Raw genomic sequence first — 19791 nt, forward strand, 5'->3', positions numbered from 1 at the left:
TTGCAAAAACAATGCAGTAAAGTATATTTTCTGTATAACCTCCACGTTCACGCAATCGGGTCGACTGCATTCAATGTCGACTATACCGTCAGTGTACTTAAACTCATTTGGGGCCATCCATTTTCAGACCCTTTTAAAAATAATCATACATTACACTAACTGCTGATTTTTTGAAATATAAAACAGTATCCGGGATTGACTGCGTGGAGTCTGAAAAGACAAAAATATGTCTTTGGGAATAAATTAATTTTAAAATTATGGAAACCCACACACACACACAAAATAAATTTGATAATGAACCTTTGAGGTAGAGTGGTTTTGTTCTACTGTGTGTGTGCGTCGATTGTTATTATTTTCCCTCCTTATCGCGATTTTGTTCCATTACTGAATAAAGTTTTCTCCATAGAAGTTTGCACTGCTCATGATCCCCAACACACACAAGTTTATCTTGTTCAGATTGCATTTGTATTGGACTGCCATGAAATTAGTAAATTTATTTTTATTCGTTATGAAAATAGGACTCCAAGCATGGTAGTTTCATCTTGGGGGAGGTTTACCCACATAAAACCAAGGAGGTTTATACGTATATATATATTAAATATATATACCTGTGTGTGTGTGTCTATATATACACACACACTTATATATATATATATATATATATATATATATATATTATATATATATATTAGAGCTGTCAAACGATTAAATTATTTAATCTAATTAAAAATGCAACTGTCATAATTAACTCAAATGAACTAAAAAATTGATCGTGATTACTCACACATTTTTTATCGTTTCTGAATTCCCTTTTACATTTTTTGTCCTATTTTTCCCAATTTTAATGCTCTCATCAACATGGATTCATGAATCAGTTTTCTATGTGCCAAATGCAAATATTTACTGAAAAAACTATTTCGATTTTCAATTTTACATGAACATTTTCTCACACAATATTACTGTCCATCAATAACGGTGAAAAAAATATTTTGTCACACAACAGCTGCTTTAACAGCTTTTTTTGTGAAATCAAAACAGAGCAATATAACATTATAAAGTGCACATCTAAGGTACACTAGTACTCAGCCTATAGTGGATTTAAACCATGGTTGCATACTTCGTTTTTCTCAAGTTTGCTTTCAACACAGCAGTCTGTTTCTGTATGTTTGTTGGAGAATAACGAGACACCGGACACCAGTGTTCGTTATGTGCCGCTGTATTCAAAACTGCCGGCAGCACAAACAAGCGCGCGCACTTCCCCCGTGATGCTGGGGCAAACCATTCTGAAAGAGGGGGGTTTCACTCCCCCTAACACAGTCAGGCTATGTTGATTGTGTTGGTCCTTCTTACGGTTTTGTGTAGACCTCATTTCGAATGACTACACTTGGTTCGATGACAACACTGGAGACGTTTTACTTTCGCTAGGTCGCTACCACTGTAGCGCACTGTCACTGTCAGACGAACACAGAGAAGCTCCACCCGTTCTATTTATATGGACACGGAACGCTGTAACCTTCCACACAAAATAGTTCCAAACAAGTAACAATCGCGTCAGTGGCATACATCGTATACCTGTATGATACACAGAGAGAGAAGAACAGGTAACTTTGGTCTTATCAGTGGAGCAATCTGGCAACTTTTAAAATAAACTTTCCATTCATAAACTCTAAGTATCCGTTTTCGGTGTCTCCCGCTGCCATTGCTGGCAAAACGGACATGGGACTTCTGCAGAACGCTTGTTGTTTTGTTTCTGGTGTATTTATAGAGGGAAGAGAAAATCACATCCGCTTGTGACGTATGCCGCGTTAATCTCGCGAGAAAAAAATAATTCAGTGAAAATTCATTTAAATTAATACCAATAAAAACGCACATAACTGACAGCTCTAATATATATATATATATATATATATATATATATATATATATATATATATATATATATATATATATATATAAAACAGTCTTTAATTGGAAAGATACACACCCCTAAAAATGGCCCACGTGCAGGATACAGTATGCTAATTTCCTTAAAGACACAAAAATGTTGGATAAAATTTCCATTTATTTATCATCATATTCATTATTTACACATGTGCACCCACATTTTATTTATGCGGACAATTAATAAAATCACACTTTTCTAAAAGTAATGTAAGTTACGAATATGGTGACTGTGTTTAAATGAATTCTGACTCTGGCCCATTGTAGCTGCCAGTCCACTTAATAAACTGAAGCATCAGTGTAATAAACAAACAGTTGCAGGTGTGAACAAAGGAAAACACCGTGAAAACATAAATACCTCTCTAAAGTGTGGACGAACCAAGAGTTCTCTGAGAGTATAACTTACTGTTGCACAGTAATGTGAAAAATGGAAATAGGATATAAATAAACATAACAGTATGATGGCAAAATATACACAGGAAATGCAAAAACCTACCGATGACTCTGTATTGCAGCACCAATGATAGGATCCTCCTGAAGAACCTACCACATATAGGCAAAGCTACAATAATATGTAGCGCACTAAATAACGGTTCATAAATTAAAAGCAACGAACTCAACATAAGTACTTTTACAATATAACCCACCTTGATGTAACCGGTACATACACAAAGGGATCAAAGACTAACTAACCTCAAGGGAACCATTCGAGAAAGCAAGGTAGAGGTAGAGCACCATCTGTCAAGATGAGCAGGTCCGACTGTGTAGGACCGACAATAAAATATCATGATCACAATGTCCAAAGGCTTTGAAGGGAAGTCAATTCATAACATCAACATGCTATTGCACTCATATAGATTTATAGTTGTACAGTGCTCCTATTTAGAGGTTTTGGACTTTTTGATGGGCCCCTGCATAGGATGATCTGCGTCTGGGGCAGGCGGACGTGTCTCTGGGAGTTTGATCAGGGGGTAATATGCATTCATTAATACGGCCAACCTGAGCATTGTTTGATAAACAATGAAATAAGCAAAAATGTATTTTACACACCTGTTCGTAAATAAAGCTATTTCTATCTGTTGGCATAGGCGGTCTGTATGAATTAAATGGGCCGATGAAAGTCTGTCACTATCTGATAGTAGCTGAATTTTATCCTCACGATCTCCAGAAAACATTGCATTCAGATTTAAAGTTAAAACTTCTCTTTGGTGTAAAACCATTTGGTAGAAAACCAGCCAATCAAAGAGGATCATGTGAAACTGGGCAGAGGATGACGATGTTAGCTTCAAAGGAAGCAGACAGGACCAACTTCAATATGTCCCTGAACATTGGGACCCGGTGTTGGAATTTCCACGATGTCTACAATAGGTAGCTGGTGACTCTCCTGAGTATGGAAAAAGAAATGTGACTGATGCCAGCTGCCATCTTGGATCTGAAACACAATGGATGGAGGAGGGAAGAGAAAGGCATTAATGAATGGAGTCGTATTTAAAATACAGCAGAGACCAGCCAACCAGCTATGAATAGCAATTTAATAACTGTCTTGTGATAAGATAGAACACATAGCCTTACACAGTATAAGTCCGAAAACGAGAAACAAAGAATACATTATAGCATATGGCATTCAAGATTATAGGTAAATTATTTTCTCTATCTATCTATCTATCTATCTATCTATCTATCTATCTATCTATCTATCTATCTATCTATCTATCTATCTATCTATCTATCTATCTATCTATCTATCTATCTATCTATCTATCTATCTATCTATCTATCTATCTATCTATCGATTGATCGATAGATATAATCAGCAATGTTATTTGTTTGTTTGCACAACACAGTGCTGAGTTTTGAGACCCGCACAAAAAACATTCCCCCCAATTTTTTTTGATTGAACAATATCTTATTTTCCTTTTTTTCGAAATAATTCATCCATTCATCCATCCATTTTCTAATCCGCTTTTCCTCACGAGGTTCACAGGGGTGCTGGAGTATATCCCAGCTAGGCAGCAGGCGGGGGACACCCTCAACTGGTTGCCAGCCAATCACAAGGCCGACGACATTGACGAACAACGATTTGCACTCACATGAACCTGACATGCATGTTTTTGGAATGTGGGAGGAAGTGGCAGTACCCAGAGAAAATCCACACAGGCACGGGGAGAACATGCAATTTCCGCACAGGAAGGCCTGCGAGGCAGACGTGCTAATCAATAACCACCATGCCACCTCTAATCCATTCGGTGACCTCACACCCTGATATTTCCTGTAATGGGTCATTCTATAAACTATGTCTATATAGTTTTATATTTAGGAATTAAGGGCCAAGACAATGTATTGAATGAATCAAAACTATAATAATAATAATAATAATAATAATAATAATAATAATAATAATAATAATAATAATAATAATAATAATAATAATAATAATAATAACCATAATAAAAGTGGTCAATATTTTATGTTCCTATTCAAAGAAAGAAAATATGATAACAATTTAAAGAATATATTCATGTTGTTTAGAGTCTTGCTGGTGGCCCATGTTTGTTGTTTTGGCTCAGATGCAAATTTAGACCAGTCTTCAGTAAACCTAACATACATGCAGAAAAACTCACGCAAGCATGTAGAGAACATACAATCTCTTCTCAGGGGGGTCAGAGCTAAGATTTCAAAACTTCAGAATTAAGAGGCAGATGTCCTATCTTTTAGTCCCATCTATGATTTATATAACGGACTAGACATTCCGAATTTCAGAATCCCTCATCAGTCCTACCTTGCACTCATCTTTTAGCACATATGGTTCAAGTAAAGTGTCGGTCTCAAACATTTGATTGTTCCAGCCTCGAAACCGAACATTGCTCTCTGTTGGTTTGAGGCCAGGAGAGCTGAAGCTGTCTGCGGTGCTGTTGGAATGATCTCTTCGACAATGGAGTCCAATGTGCTGGCTGGCCTCAGAACTCAGTAAATGGAGAAACTTCATTTGGACTTTCCCTATACCAAACACCATCTGCAGGGAGAAAAGCACAGACAGAGGTGCCTTCAATCTGCCTTGACAAATGTTGTTGTCGGGTGACTGCAATCATGTACCTCAAGTTTTTCTTTATTCTATAATTTCAAAGCAAAGCAGGGTTGCATCAATGTTACTCAGAGGTGCAGTCAAATTTAAGTGGAACAGAAAAAAAAGTAATATTGCTGTTCTATGAAGTCCCAGGCCACGAATGCATATCAACAAACATCATTAGTGACCCCCAGGTGACACAGGGTGTGTGACACCCGGAAGACATTCCTTCAAAACTTTCTCGCGCGAACATGACGATTCTGAGTGACTTGACACTCTGGCAAGTCATTTGGAACTCACAGAACCATAGGTTCGTAACCAAGGTTCTATGATGTCCCACTACACGCGGTGCTGAAAAGCACAGGATGTTTTATTGTATAGTTTTAAAATCTTGTGCTTGCCCATCTTCCCCTCCCCGAAGCTGATGACGTCACATTGAGAAAGAGGAAGATGGGCAGCACTTAAGATTTCTTGACTACTCCAAGTTCTAAAAAGTAAGGCAGGAGTCTGCAGAATTTGTATATCCACTCTATATGTCCATTGTGTATTGAAGCGGGACCTGTGCAAAGAACTATCTTTTTTTTTTTAGTTTGAGTTCGTTTATTGAACATAAAACATATACAGTAATAATTTGACAGAAAATAAGGTAGACAAAAAAGTAAAAAGAAAGAAATCAGTCTTCATTCAACACAGTTATTATGTTCAAGGGAGTAGGAAGAAGTAAAAAAACTCTATCTCTCTAAAACTCTAAAATCTAGTCCGACCTCGTTATGTGTTTATATCTACTAAATCATTTTTATATCAATCAGAAAAGAAAAAAAGCAAGAAGAAAGAAGTCTCCATTAAGGCTCATACTTTACCCTTGACCGTGATATTTTTACAACTTTTGGTTTGTATCGGGATTATATACATCCACACCCTGGCAGTCTTGTGTCAATTTTCTCTTGTATTCATAATGGATATTTCAATACATTTCCCTATTTATCAACTTAGTTCTGATTTATCATTATATTTAATGTTTAGAATTTATCACTTTAACTCTGATTGATGTAGGTTGTTTGGACTATTTTTTTGAATTTGTTTTTGAACTCAGCAAGCGATTTATTCATTTTCAGGTCCGTTTCGAGATTATTATTCTCGGAGGGACAATTTGCTAATCGATTTAGTTGGATTTTAGAACTATCCATCAATTCATCCATTTTCTGATCCGCTTATCCTCACGAAGGTCATGGAACTTAACCCAGCTGAATTCATGGAGTATGCGGGGTACACAATGAATTGGTTGCAAGCCAATCGCAGGGCATACATTCACGCTTCCACTCACCCCAAGGGACAATTTAGAGTGTTCAGTTGACCTGCCATGCATGTTTTTGGAATATGGGAGGAAACCGGAGCACCTGGAGAAAACCCACGCAAGGATAGGGAGAACATGCAAACTCTATACAGTAAGGCCGGGCCCGGAATTTAAACCCTACAACTCTGTAGTATGAGGCAGACATGCTAACCAGTTGACCACTGTACCCACATTCATAAACATAAATCGCTGATGAAAAAAACGATGGAATATGCATGCATTTCATTGTTACCTTATTTTTGGCCAATGGATGTAAACAGGTCTGACCCCCTGCAGTGAAGTTACAAAAGACCTGGAAAGCATCGGAAGTGCAGCCAAGGTTTGGATCAATCCAGAACCACCCTTGTAGTCCGCATTGACATTGAGACAGACAGAGAGCGAGAGAGAATGAAACGTGAGGTTGACGTTGAAGTCAAGTGTTTAAACGAACAAACTGTCAATCAGCTCTCACCATCTTTTAGCTTGTGTTGACAGTCCAGCAGGTCCTTACAGATGCGAGTGGGGTTCTCTCTGGTTCCCACGGGCTTTTTGATGCTCTCAACAACGACGCTCAGGTAATGCAAGGTCTTAAAAATCTCTGTATTCTGTTCTTGTAAGCTCACCTCAGCGTTCTGAAAACTCTGGTCATAAATTACACTTGCATTAAGAAAAACAATCTCGCTATAGTATTTTTATACTATTTTATAGTAGATTTGTATGAGATTTAAATATGTTCAAGTATTTATAAAACCACTTCGTCATCCATTGTCACCCTGTCAACCTTTACTGAATGAATTAAATACCTCACCTCTTTTCCGAGGGCAGCTTTGGAGTCATACATGCTGTCGAATTCTGAGTCATCATATAGTTGCCTCTGTAGGGTCAATATCACAATTTATTTTCCCATTACATGTAAATCTATCAAATCTATCTGAAAGATCAGTTTTTTAAATTGATGCATTTTTAGGGTATAAAGGGCTCTAAATTATATGAGAGGGATGGGGGGGGGGGGGGGGGTTGGCATGTCACGAAGAGGAAGCGGTCGCGAAGGCTAGTTTTCATCATTCAAAGTACGCTCCACACAAACAGCAGCAAAAATCTCAGTAAGGTTGTTGATTTTATCTCTGAAGTCTGTTCACAAGATTGTAAGCAACAAAGTCTGGTGATGAATTGTTAAGGTAAAAAAAAAAAATTGACTGTCTAAGTGGCACAGCGTTTGAATGCTCTGCTGCACCACACTTTTTGAGAACCTTTGTTTTCACACAAAATGAGGTGAGTCAGTTCGTGACACAGAAGCTATATAATTACTGCTGATGAAACAAAACCAGACTTTATTTTCCATGTCTCACAGTCATTTGCTGACCTACGGTATCTCCGGTTAAATGCAGTGTGTTTTTGTAAAGAGAGCCTACTGTACATCTGTTTGACAACATTCTGTTTTTGCTATGCAGACCTGAAAGTAGTTTTAATGCACTGCATAGACCCTATAAATGGTTTTGGTTTTGCTTCTGGTGTGTGTGGTTACAGGTATGTTCTTATCTTACTTACTGTAGGACCTGGAGCACCAGGGGGGCCCTATGGGAAAGAGAAACATGAAAAAATGAGGTACAAATGTATACTGAAGCAACACTAGATTAAGATGCAAAGCAAGGGGAGACTCTTTGGATGGTTGACCATCAGTATAAAACTGAGTTTTGGAACCAATTAGCATGCATTGAATTTGACTGACATTCGTTTTGTTTGGGGCGTGGCTAACACTGTGGACACTGGCGGAGGAAAGCCCAGAGAAGAATGCACTTAAGCAAGTGTGTGGACTTGGAGTGGGTGCGCTCAGCTACAAGCGTGAGTGGCATAGAAAATGGTTTGCTACAGAAATGGGATGGAGTGAAGTCCCAGTATGACATCCCTTTCATTTGTCTGTTTTTCACCGCTGTGGCTGAAGTCACTGGACCGAGAAATGCGTTACGTATACCAGTTGACCAGGCCAAATACAAATGCAGTCGGTTCAGCCTTGACTATGGTTCGGCGCAGAGGACAATGATAGCTCTGATGACACACTGATGTCATGCGGCAGTACATGCCATCAAGTCAACACACAACACAAGATCCCAGTTTTCCATCTTGATGGTAGAGTTTGCATTGATTTTTTTTAACCCGCCTCAAAACTCACTTGTATTCTTTGGCATTTGACTCAGCATGACCCAAATTATGATCTGAGTTATACTGTTTGGTGCTCTCTACCGTCTTTGATACTGATTTGTTGCTTTGCTTTGCTGTTGTATATGTTAGTTGCTCCATGTACAGCACTTTGTGTGCAGCAATGGCTGTTTGAAAGTACTCTACAAATACATTTGAGTGGAGTTGATTTTAAAAGTGTCTGTTTGGTAGAATAGCGGTCTGGTGATCCACTGGTTAGCTCGTCTGCCTAATAGTGCAGAGGTGCAGGGTTCAATTCCCGCTCCGGACTTCCTGTGTGGAGTTTGCATGTTCTCCCGTGCCTGCGTGGGTTTTTTCTGGGTATTCCGGTTGCCTCCAGTTGAGTAAAAGCACCTGTGGTCGGGTTTTTACGGTTTGGACAAGGGAAATCCTGATAAGGGAGGCAGATTTGTAATTTGCTCGTTCCTCTAAGTATTTAAATAATAGAGTTTTAGTGGCATCTTAACTCTCTGAAGTATTTTACCACATTCAAGTTTTTTTTCTTAGAGAAAAGAGCATTGTTGTAGCAGTCTTGGAAACATATGTTTATCGCCCATACAAATGTTTCAATTTTCCATGCTTCTCCAGATCTGGAAATGTATTAAATCGAATTCCATACTTTTTACTAGATGTTCTGGTGGCACGACCTGGCAATTCATGTTGACATTTGAAATTGAAACCAACTTACTCTGGGTCCTGGACTTCCGCGTGGTCCTTGGGGCCCCTAAAAACATGGCAAATTGATGTGAAAATGTTACAAAACTGTGAACAACAGTAAAACAACCACTCCTCACATTCAATACTCCAAGTTTGTGTTTTACAAGAAAAATGTATCATTAACCCTTTCATACACCCTGCGACCTGAAAACACGATATGCTGTCCACTTTACGAACCTGTCTCGAAAATGGTTGAAATATCTCTAAGAGGCTGTGACAAAAGCCAGTGTTATTTGTGTGTGTCAGCACAGACTCTCAGTTATCCAGGTTGAATTGAGGTAACTAGATGCGTTTTCTTTGTTGAAAAATGACAGAAGGACCAGACACATATCGGGCTCCCTACAAACATATCATGCCGCTTTCTCAAAAATACATTTCAAAAAACCCCAACCGAACTGGTGCATATCTCAGTGCACCAGTGCAGAGGAGGAGAAAGAGATGAAAGTCCTCATTCCGTGAATCAGTGTGCAGGATTGAGTGACGTGACTCGGTATCAAGCGCCAAGTGGAACACCGCATTGTTTCACATGTAAGAACTAGGGAGGAGTCTCCTGTTTGTCAGTAAAAATAACCCTGTATGTAAGGTATGCCTTTTCAAAATGGTCACTATTCAGAAAATTTCAGCGATGCATCTGTCACATCACCACTTGCGAATGAACCATACAAAGAATACATAAAAGTTTAAACAAGTAAGCCCAGCGACCTATTTATCAAACAGGTACTGTTTCATATGACAAAGCAAGTAAACGTTGGAACATGTCTTTCTGTGGAGTTCTAGTCAAATCTGTTCGCCAGTGTGTTCTGTAGTGACAAACATGTCTATTTGCTTAATAGCTTTAATTAGGTTTACAGTTTGATGTCATGTAATTTTTAATTTTATATATATATATATATATATATATATATATATATATATATATATATATATACATACATACACACACACACACACACACACATATATACTAGAGCGGCCCGGTAGTCCAGTGGTTAGCACGTCGGCTTCACAGTGCAGAGGTACCGGGTTCGATTCCAGCTCCGGCCTCCCTGTGTGGAGTTTGCATGTTCTCCCCGGGCCTGCGTGGGTTTTCTCCGGGTGCTCCGGTTTCCTCCCACTTTCCGAAAACATGCATGGCAGGCTGATTGGACATTCTAAATTGTCCCTAGGCTTGAACGTGGGCGTGGATGGTTGTTTGTCTCTGTGTGCCCTGCAATGCTGCTGGCAACTGATTCAGGGTGTCCCCCGCCTACTGCCCGAAGACGACTGGGATAGGCTCCAGCACCCCCCCGTGACCCTAGTGAGGATGAAGCGGTTCCGAAAATGAATGGATGGATGGATGGATGGATGGAGATATATATATATATATATATATATATATACATATATATACCTGTATATATATTTTTTTTTTAAATAAAAGTTAAATTAAGCTATGTTCACATCTCAGATCACAATACAGATTTATGCATCTGGTGTTTTCATGCAATGTGAAGGGTACAATTCTGATTCAAAACCCACCCGGGATCATTTCATATGTGGATGATATAATTTGAATTTAAATTTGTATCCAATTAATCTGAAGTCAGGATACTCAGGTCCCGCTCGTCCGGCCAACAATTCCTCAAACGTTAAATATGCACTGCTTGTTTGTGAGACCACTCACCATCGTTTATTTGACGTGAATCCAATTTCACTTGAAACAAAGTATAAAATGGATATTTGTGGTGAGAGTAATAATACAGCCAAACAGACGGTTCTTTTGTGACTTGCGTCCATGACGTGATGTCATCTTTAGTACAGTAGATGTCTCCAAATGAAGACGGTGATGATCAATCATCTAATTTCCCCCAAACTTTTCTTCCTCCTCCTACCTCACTGGAATTTCTTGTGGGAGGGACTAACATGCAAAGAGGGGCGCACGGAGGGAGGAAGTTGCAAATACAGAAATGAGACGAACCCCGACATGCTTGCCATATTCCTTAAATACTGCGCCATTTGCATTTGAAGCTAGATTTGATTCCGTAATGTGAATGACTGCAGTAAAAAGATCGACCTTAAACATTTTTGAGTTGGACATCATGTCCTACAGTGTGAATGTAGCCTGTCGATACTATTGAACATACCTCATGTGATTTATATGCTAAACATAACAAAAGTAGTTCTCAAGAGCTGTCAAACTGTGATTCAGGGATTTTCCATCTGTTGCAAAGTCACGACCCACGTTTATAGATGTTAAGTATAATGAAGAACACTTTTTGTTTAAAAATAGCACTTTCTATATAGAATGGATTGTGTTGTATTTTTTTAACACTGTTTCAAATGAATTTTACATACATGACTGCCAAAAGCAAATTGCGTGTCATGCCCGCTAGCTTGAGGCTGATCTGAAATATTTTTTCACGAGGTAAACTTGTGGCTAAAGCGTGAAGCAGCGTTCCTGTGGCTCTGCTAATATGCTCCAAATGTGAACTTGGTGTGCCTCTGTAGTGTTTATCAAACAGGTACTGTTTCATATGACAAAACAAGTAAACGTTGGAACATGTCTTTCTGTGGAGTTCTAGTCAAATCTGTTCGCCAGTGTGTTCTGTAGTGACAAACATGTCTATTTGCTTAATAGCTTTAATTAGGTTTACAGTTTGATGTCATGTAATTTCGCTAGCTTGAGGCTGATCTGAAATATTTTTTTCACGAGGTAAACTTGTGGCTAAAGCGTGAAGCAGCGTTCCTGTGGCTCTGCTAATATGCTCCAAATGTGAACTTGGTGTGCCTCTGTAGTGTACTAGAAAAATATCAATATAAGAATATTAGCAATTTTTTTACGAGCTGTACGCGACCCACTTTTGTGTCATGACCCACTAATTGAGCACCACCGGAAATGTTTGTGCAATGTGTCACGTTTCGGTTTTGCGGTCTGGCCAGCAGGTGGCATGAGCGGTCTTCCTAGCACACCTGCTGGCAATCGTTAATCAATAGAGACACTATTTAAGGACTCCTACGTCTACACCTGTTGTGGGAGTATTGTTTATGGCATTGCTATCCTCATTGTTCATTGACTTAGTGGCTTTTGACCTCGTCGTGTTTTCGCGCATAGTTCTCGGTACCAAGTTTTTGTGTAAGTACTATTTTATTTTGATGATCTGGCTTTTCGTGCGTGTACAAAGTGTTACATTGTTTTTCGTTCGTAGTTGGTGGGCTTTACTTTCCTTTCTTGCTCTTTCGTGCAAGCACCTTTTGTTAGTCGTTTTTGATTTACCTCCTGGTCCTCATTGTGGACCAGCGCTTTATGTTCTCGCTTATTTTCGGTTCGATTCAGACATTAAATTGTCTTTACATCGGAGACCTTGTTTCTGTCTACGTTTTTTGGATCCCCCTCCCAAACTCGGTTTATCCGAGTCCCTAACACAATGTTTTGTAGACAAACAACAGCTGTTGTTCAAAAACATTCTAGTACAGATATGGTGTGGGAAGCACAGTCTTTTTGGAGGATATCAAATTATCATCTATTTATTTTCCAATCTCACTTACCTCTAACGAATTGCTCACCAAAATAAGGAGCGTTTGAAGACAGTCTACCCCTTGTTGTTTTTGGTAGCGCGCAGTCATGTGAGAACTGCGACTACCGCATCATCATCACAGAAATCTTGCTTATGTGTTGTACACATGGAAATGCAAGGGAAATGTTTTGAGCTCTACTGTATCCACTCTGGGATCTGATTTATATAAAGCTAATTTTTGAGTTGACAAAAATGCCAGCTCTGCTTGAACCAAACATCCAAATGCCAAAAAAAAACTTTGTGGATACACATCTGCGTATACAGTGCTGGCTCTGTTAACAGGGAAACCTGCAAATCTTGAATACTCGAACTATGTCAAACTAGAAAAGTGCGGTCTCTAAACACAGGAACTCACCTATCGATGACAATGCCCTGACATCCCTTGCCCGTAAAGATTGCCTCATTTAAATGGAGGAGTGAGACTAATAAACTGTTTTGGCACGAGGCGAGTGAACAACCGATTGGGATTGACTGATTGAATGATTTATTACATGCAGTATCCAACAACTAACAACGGCTGATGGTTGGTGTGATTGGTGTGCTATTATTGTGATCAGAGGATTGTGAATTTCACAGAGACGGGCATTGTCAGACCAGTGAGTCCATCTAAGTCTTTGTTTTTTTCTGTATTTGGCTGCGTGTCAGGTATGTGGCACCAATGTGTGATATAGTACCGGTAAGTCCGTTCTCAACACCGCTGGAATTTATAAATGTTTTCGAGTACAATTTCAAACCATCAATCACAGAGAAATACAATTACTTCAAAGTGTGGCGTTCTACGACCACGGTGTTGTAGTGTGTATTCTAACTGACCAATGCTTGGGAACTCATCTCTGCATTACTACGCACTGGGATAAAGTGACTATCCAGTCATGCTCAGAATTTCACAAGGCATCGCAACAGTGCTTGCATATGATGTTGTCTGCAAATACAGCAAGGCTGCACAGTGAGCTTCTTTCACTGTCATTCTAATGGCACATAAAATACATTTAAGATAAGATACCACTATGGTCCATCTTAAAATCATGCTTCATTTAACACAGTCTTCGTCATCCAAAGTTCAATTTACAGCCACAAGCTGCTTTGAGGTTGCACAATGAATGCAGGAGTGATTTTGCAATGAGAAAGCTGCTGACATCAAGTATGATGGCTGAGTAAAGTGTAATCATGATATAATCACACACGGTATCGGTTGTAATCAAACATTTGTGACTTTTTGATTACATGTTGGAATCAGATCTTACCATTTCACCGCTGCTTCCTCTTGGACCTCGCGGCCCCTGTAGAAATGGAAAATAAACACAAATGGAAAAATCAAATACCACTGCATCTCGTTCATACAAGATTTAAACATAAAATCTATCTGCAAGGCAGAACATAATAAATTATATCAAACATAATAACCTACATGTTTTCCCATTGGCCCCATCTTTCCTTCAGGCCCCACTGGTCCAGCGAATCCCTGAAACAAGTTGGTCTTAAACATGGCTTATCTCTTTTTATGCAATGAAAGTTGCAGTGATTGGCAAGGAGAATGTTCCCAATACTTCTGGTTACACCAAAGGCTTTCTCAATACAGAGTCAAAACAGGGTCTATGAACAGTACTCTCCATCTATTAGCTCTTGTTGTGACGGAATACCTGCATGTCAATATCTTGGTGTCAGTTTCATATTATTTTGATAAAACTTACCAGAGTACCCATTGGGCCCTTTGGACCAAGGAAACCTTTCAATCCCACATCACCATTTGGACCCTAAGGCAAAAGAGAATATTTCATGTCATATATATCTCGACAGATATAAGAATTTTGTAGTCTGAACAAGTTTTGTCACATCTTTTGTACTTCCATGGTTGAGCGGATTTTTTTTTACCTTTGGACCTGGAAAGCCCTGCAAACCAAGCATCCCTTGCTGACCTGGTTCCCCCTGGCGAAACAAGATTCATATCTAAATAATGAGGGATTTTACACATTTTAAAAAAAGGAGCCTACATATTAGTTTGCATATGTCCTGATTTTGTTTTTTTCCTTTTTTCACAAGGTCACCACCAACCCGTTGGAAACATCGTATGCTGTCCTTTAAACAACCTCTCTGAATTTTAAAATAAGTAGGTCACATGCAGAATGGTGAATGTCTGGATCAAGACAAGTCCCAGCCAAAATTCACTACGCATACAACCACGCACACACTCGTACGGGATTCGGTGCCTGCACCCAACTCTGTCTGAGGTCTGTCTGTGTGTCGTCCAGGGTGGCAGCCACAATGTTTATCCAGCAAGTCATCCACATCCTCGAGACAGATCAATTTTCGAGCCAACAACGTTGGCCAAGCAACTCTATTCACGAAACAGTGAAAAAGGATCTGACCCGAGGGCTGAAGTCTGCTCTCTGTTACATTAACATCAATGGAGAAAACGAGGGAAGAGAGAGGAAAAGGAATGAATGTCGTTTTTTTTTTTGAGAAGTTACATAAGAAAAGTGGAACACCTTTTTTTCGGGTCTCTGGAGTGTGAGGATCTTACATAACTTGGCCTTTCCAAGAGAAATTCCATCTGAGGTCTTCTCAAGATTTTTTTGAATCCATTTAGGATGGAAATGTCTGAAGAGCATTTCTTTTCGCGTTAATATTTGAGCCCCAAAAGCTATATTTAGAGAGCACTTTTGCACCATGTACAGTATATGGAAGAAAAACATTTGCAGTGTAAAACATGCACACAAAATTGTTTTCACATATACTAATTCAGTGTCAACTCATTCAACAATAAAGGTGTACATGCTAATTCTTTGTATCAGCTGACTGTATGATTACACTTAGCCTCAAAACAGGCTGAGCTTATCTGCTTGTCTCACTTAATCTGATAAATCACATTATGTTACGGTGTACATAACATTCATTAAAGTGACTGAGAGTATTGTTGCTTTCGCCATATTATACTGAAAAGCAAGGCCAGTGGGGTATGTATCCCTTTTGTTGCAAAATGTTTCATTTCAGTTGCTACACTCGTCATTACAGTTTTCCTCTATGCCACCAAGTGGTAGCATCACAGGGCAAGAGGTGGGGTACATCCCGGACTGCTTGCCACATGTAGACAAAGAACTATTCACACTCATATTCATACCAGTGGGCAATTGAGAGTCTTCAATTTATCAAGCATGCATAATTTTGGAATGTGAGTGGAAGCCAGAGTACCAAAGAAAAGTCTTTCAAGCACAAGGAGAATATCCAAACTCTACGAACAAAAGTCAGTGCCAGGATTACAACCCAGAACCTCAGAACTGTGAGGCAGATGTGGTAACCACTTAATCACAATGCTGCTATGCACTATTAAAAACAGATCAATTAATAACTCACTCAAACTTTATGTACCATATGTTCCACACCATAAGGCGCACTTAAAAGCAATCAGATTTCTCAAAACCCGACAGATCGCCTTATAATCTGATGCGCCTTATATATGGATCAATTTTCTGACGTCTTGGACGTAGTATTGTCAATGTTTTGTACAGCACTTTATTAGAGCTGCAACGGTTGTGAAAGCTCTTTGTAGATAATTGGATTGTATTCTCTTGAGCATAGCTTCATCTTGTGGACATATAACATAACTGCAGCCACTGTTGTAGCTTCTATTCTATGCGCCTTATAATGCAGTGTGACCGATATATGATTTTTTTTTAAAAGGCCATTCATGGAAGGTGCGCCTTCTACTCCAAAGTGACTTATATTGCCGAAAATATGGTATATACAGAGTATAGTTATGTAAAATGGTTTAATAATAATAATTAATCCAGTGGTTAGCACGTCGGCTTCGCAGTGCAGAGGTACCGGGTTCGATTCCAGCTCCGGCCTCCCTGTGTGGAGTTTGCATGTTCTCCCTGGGCCTGCGTGGGTTTTCTCCGGGTGCTCCGGTTTCCTCCCACATTCCAAAAACATGCATGGCAGGCTGATTGAACACTCTAAATTGTCCCTAGGTGTGAGTGTGAGCGTGGATGGTTGTTCGTCTATGTGTGCCCTGCGATTGGCTGGCAACCGATTCAGGGTGTCCCCCGCCTACTGCCCGGAGACGGCTGGGATGGGCTCCAGCACCCCCCGCGACCCTAGTGAGGATCAAGCGGTACGGAAGATGAATGAATGAATGAATTTCATTTTCAACGTGAGCAAATAAGAGGCATTCACAGCGGTATTTAAAACCAACTTTGCTTTAACTTAAGATCAAAAGTACTTACTGGTTGCCCTTTGGGTCCTGTCTCACCCTTCATTCCCTGGTCACCTGTAGCCCCCTCCATTCCTCTGAGGCCTGACGACCCCCGATCTCCTGGCAGGCCAATCTCACCCTGGACCAACAAAAGAATTGGTAATGTTAGCAAAATGTAGGGGACGATTTTCATAAAACATATCTTGTAAATAATCAAAATATAGTAAGTAGGTTAAATATTTCTGCTGTTATTTTCACCTTCAGACCCGGTGGTCCTGATTCTCCTGGTGGTCCTGGTAGTCCGACACTCCCCCGGGGACCTGGATGTCCAGCAGGACCAATCGGTCCCACCGAGCCGCGGTGGCCCTGAAAACAGCCCACAATAGGTGACACTTCCATTTTACGTGAAGTACATTACATTAAAAGGTAGCAATAAAAATTGGATTTGTTTGATTCATCAACATTAGGCATGCTACAGTCTAGCACATTTTCATTGTGCAGTATGTGCGTGGCTCTAAACCACGGTGTTGATGTTTGCTGGCCTCTCCTGCTGGTCATAATATTTCTTGATAATGGGCTCCAAAAGTGAACTCTAAAATGGACTGCCTGTCACAGTGCTGCTTTCTCACGCTGCAGACCAAAGCAGTTTCCTGCTCCATCAGCAGTGGGGTGAGGCAAAATGAAGCGAGTGATATTAGAATAACAGATTGAGTGGTTTGTCGCTTCGCATAAGGCTTCTGTTCCTCGATCAACGTGATGAAAGAGGATAATCTCGAATGAACACGCTTGGAATTTGTAAGGTGAACCTCTAAAGTGCAGGTTTTGGGAAGCTCTTTAGTTCAAAATGGTTAGTGCCTCTCTTCTTAATTAGAGAATGTGATTAAATTAAACCTTGACCAAGGTCCTCATAGGAATGCAAGAAAAACAATCCATGGAAACTTGCCCCGACAATGACATTAAGGCAGCTGCTGTTAGAATTGTGATTGGAAAAATCATCTGGTTAGGCGGACTTTCCGGCAGTGCACACAACAGCTTGCTGCCGCAGGGAGAAATCAAGTTTCATGTGAGATTTTGGGATGTTTACAGACAACCGTGACCTTTAAATCATTCTGCGGTCTAATTATGAGTTTAAAAAAATAGACAGAAATACTATCGCAATGAGTTACGCGCAGAGCTAATGATGTTTAAATAGTGACAGAAGCACAGCACCAATCTGGCCACTCATTCATGCTGAGACAGTTTGCACAACAAAACGTGTCTACCTAGAGGAATAGTTCATCCAATTTTTTTTAATGTCACTTGAAAAGCTCATAAACTGGTTGATCGTAACTTGAGCGCTCACTGTATCTATATTAGAGTATACACCGAATTGCTGGAGTGGATCGAAATCCTTTGATATTTTGCATTTAATGCAAAATCGCCGAATCTAATGTCATAATTTGCACAATCTATCAATGACATCATTGGGCTTACATTGCATTGGACAGTACAGTAAAGTTAACCTCATTCACTTCGGATTGTTCTATGCTGCCATAGAGTATCTGTGAGACCAAAAGCTAATCTTTTTTTAGCGTTGTCCAGTGTCTTATGAGCGGTAACCATTTGCACCGAGAGGCGGAATTTCCACCTACGCACTTTTGACCATTCAATCAAAAAGTAATAGCATTCGTGTAGTTGGTTTTTTCCTTTTGACTGGTAAAAAATGAAAAACATTTCATTTACAAAAAAAAAGAAATAGCAACACTACCCGTGGTATTTATATAATGTTAACATCTTGAAATAAAACTAGCTTTCACCACTAACATAGGTGAATTGAACTTCGGGCCACACCCAATAAGCCAATCACAGATGCAACCAGCAGTGGCATGTTCTTTGAACTAACAAGGAAATAGCTCATTTTTGGCAAACACACTAAACTACGAGATATACTGCGGTCATGCCGAATGGGTGTTGATCTACTCTTGTCATGCAATTACGGTACGTATAAAGTTTGCACACACACACACACACACACACACACACACACACACACACACACACACACACGGACACATTCATCAACAAGGTTAACTTGCACTTAAAATGTAAAAGGAAATGGCAAGGAATCTTGACTGAAAATCAAAGCTGTGTTATTTTTCTTGACGTTGAAACTCATTTGTAAGCTAAACTCTAAACTGTTAAATGGTGACCACATTTGCAGAAGAAAAATAGTCCCCGAGCAGATCCAGTGTGATATTATATAACACCCATAAGGAATGCTTAAATGAACTAAACAGAATTTCTATGAATGAATTGAAGCAGTCATCTCCAGTGATTTAGCAATGTTACAATGATAAACATTTATCATCTTCGGTACACATATTGTCATTGCCTTTAAAATGTGCACTGATATCCATAAGTACCTGTCTTCCTTGTTTTCCGGGTAATCCTGGTAAACCAGTGAGTCCTGAAGGACCATCAGCTCCAGGATAACCCTTCGTGCCTTTGGGTCCAGGTAAGCCAAATGGCCCCTGCAAATAATAGCAGAATTAATGTGACAAAATGTTCCCACTCCCTGTCCGAAAATGTTCTGTAAATTAAGTTAATAGCTGATTTCATTAGAATAATTTCTGGACTACTAAGCGCATGTGAAGAGAAGCCAGGCCCACCAACCCCACCCCTAAAATTACAATTACTTTGCATAGTTAACTACTGACTAAATGAAGGAAGAAGGAGACAAGCAAGACTTATCAGGATATTTATCCCTTTGTGGATTTGAGCCCATGAAATGTATGTGCCTTTTGTTGAATCAATT

General features: G+C 39.6%; 2 protein-coding genes across 3 annotated transcripts in view; one reads left to right on the forward strand and one right to left on the reverse strand.

Annotated features, from left to right (window-relative positions):
* mpl (MPL proto-oncogene, thrombopoietin receptor) overlaps positions 1–19791 on the forward strand; it is a 297799-nt gene that overhangs the window by 169608 nt on the left and 108400 nt on the right.
* LOC127605621 (collagen alpha-1(XXIV) chain) overlaps positions 2043–19791 on the reverse strand; it is a 130579-nt gene continuing 112830 nt past the window's right edge. For both annotated transcript variants that reach the window (XM_052073292.1, XM_052073293.1), the window contains 14 exons: positions 19400–19507; positions 17256–17363; positions 17029–17136; positions 14678–14731; positions 14497–14559; positions 14214–14267; positions 14050–14085; positions 9223–9258; positions 7887–7913; positions 7147–7212; positions 6811–6979; positions 6592–6701; positions 4721–4954; positions 2043–3373 (listed from right to left, as the gene is read on the reverse strand). In XM_052073292.1, coding sequence (XP_051929252.1) covers positions 3227–3373; positions 4721–4954; positions 6592–6701; positions 6811–6979; positions 7147–7212; positions 7887–7913; positions 9223–9258; positions 14050–14085; positions 14214–14267; positions 14497–14559; positions 14678–14731; positions 17029–17136; positions 17256–17363; positions 19400–19507 — 1320 coding nt within the window. In that variant the 3' untranslated portion in view covers positions 2043–3226. The remainder of the gene's footprint in view (positions 3374–4720; positions 4955–6591; positions 6702–6810; positions 6980–7146; positions 7213–7886; positions 7914–9222; positions 9259–14049; positions 14086–14213; positions 14268–14496; positions 14560–14677; positions 14732–17028; positions 17137–17255; positions 17364–19399; positions 19508–19791) is intronic.

The sequence above is a fragment of the Hippocampus zosterae genome, chromosome 8 (genome assembly GCF_025434085.1).
Source record: "Hippocampus zosterae strain Florida chromosome 8, ASM2543408v3, whole genome shotgun sequence".
Lineage (NCBI taxonomy): Eukaryota > Metazoa > Chordata > Actinopteri > Syngnathiformes > Syngnathidae > Hippocampus > Hippocampus zosterae.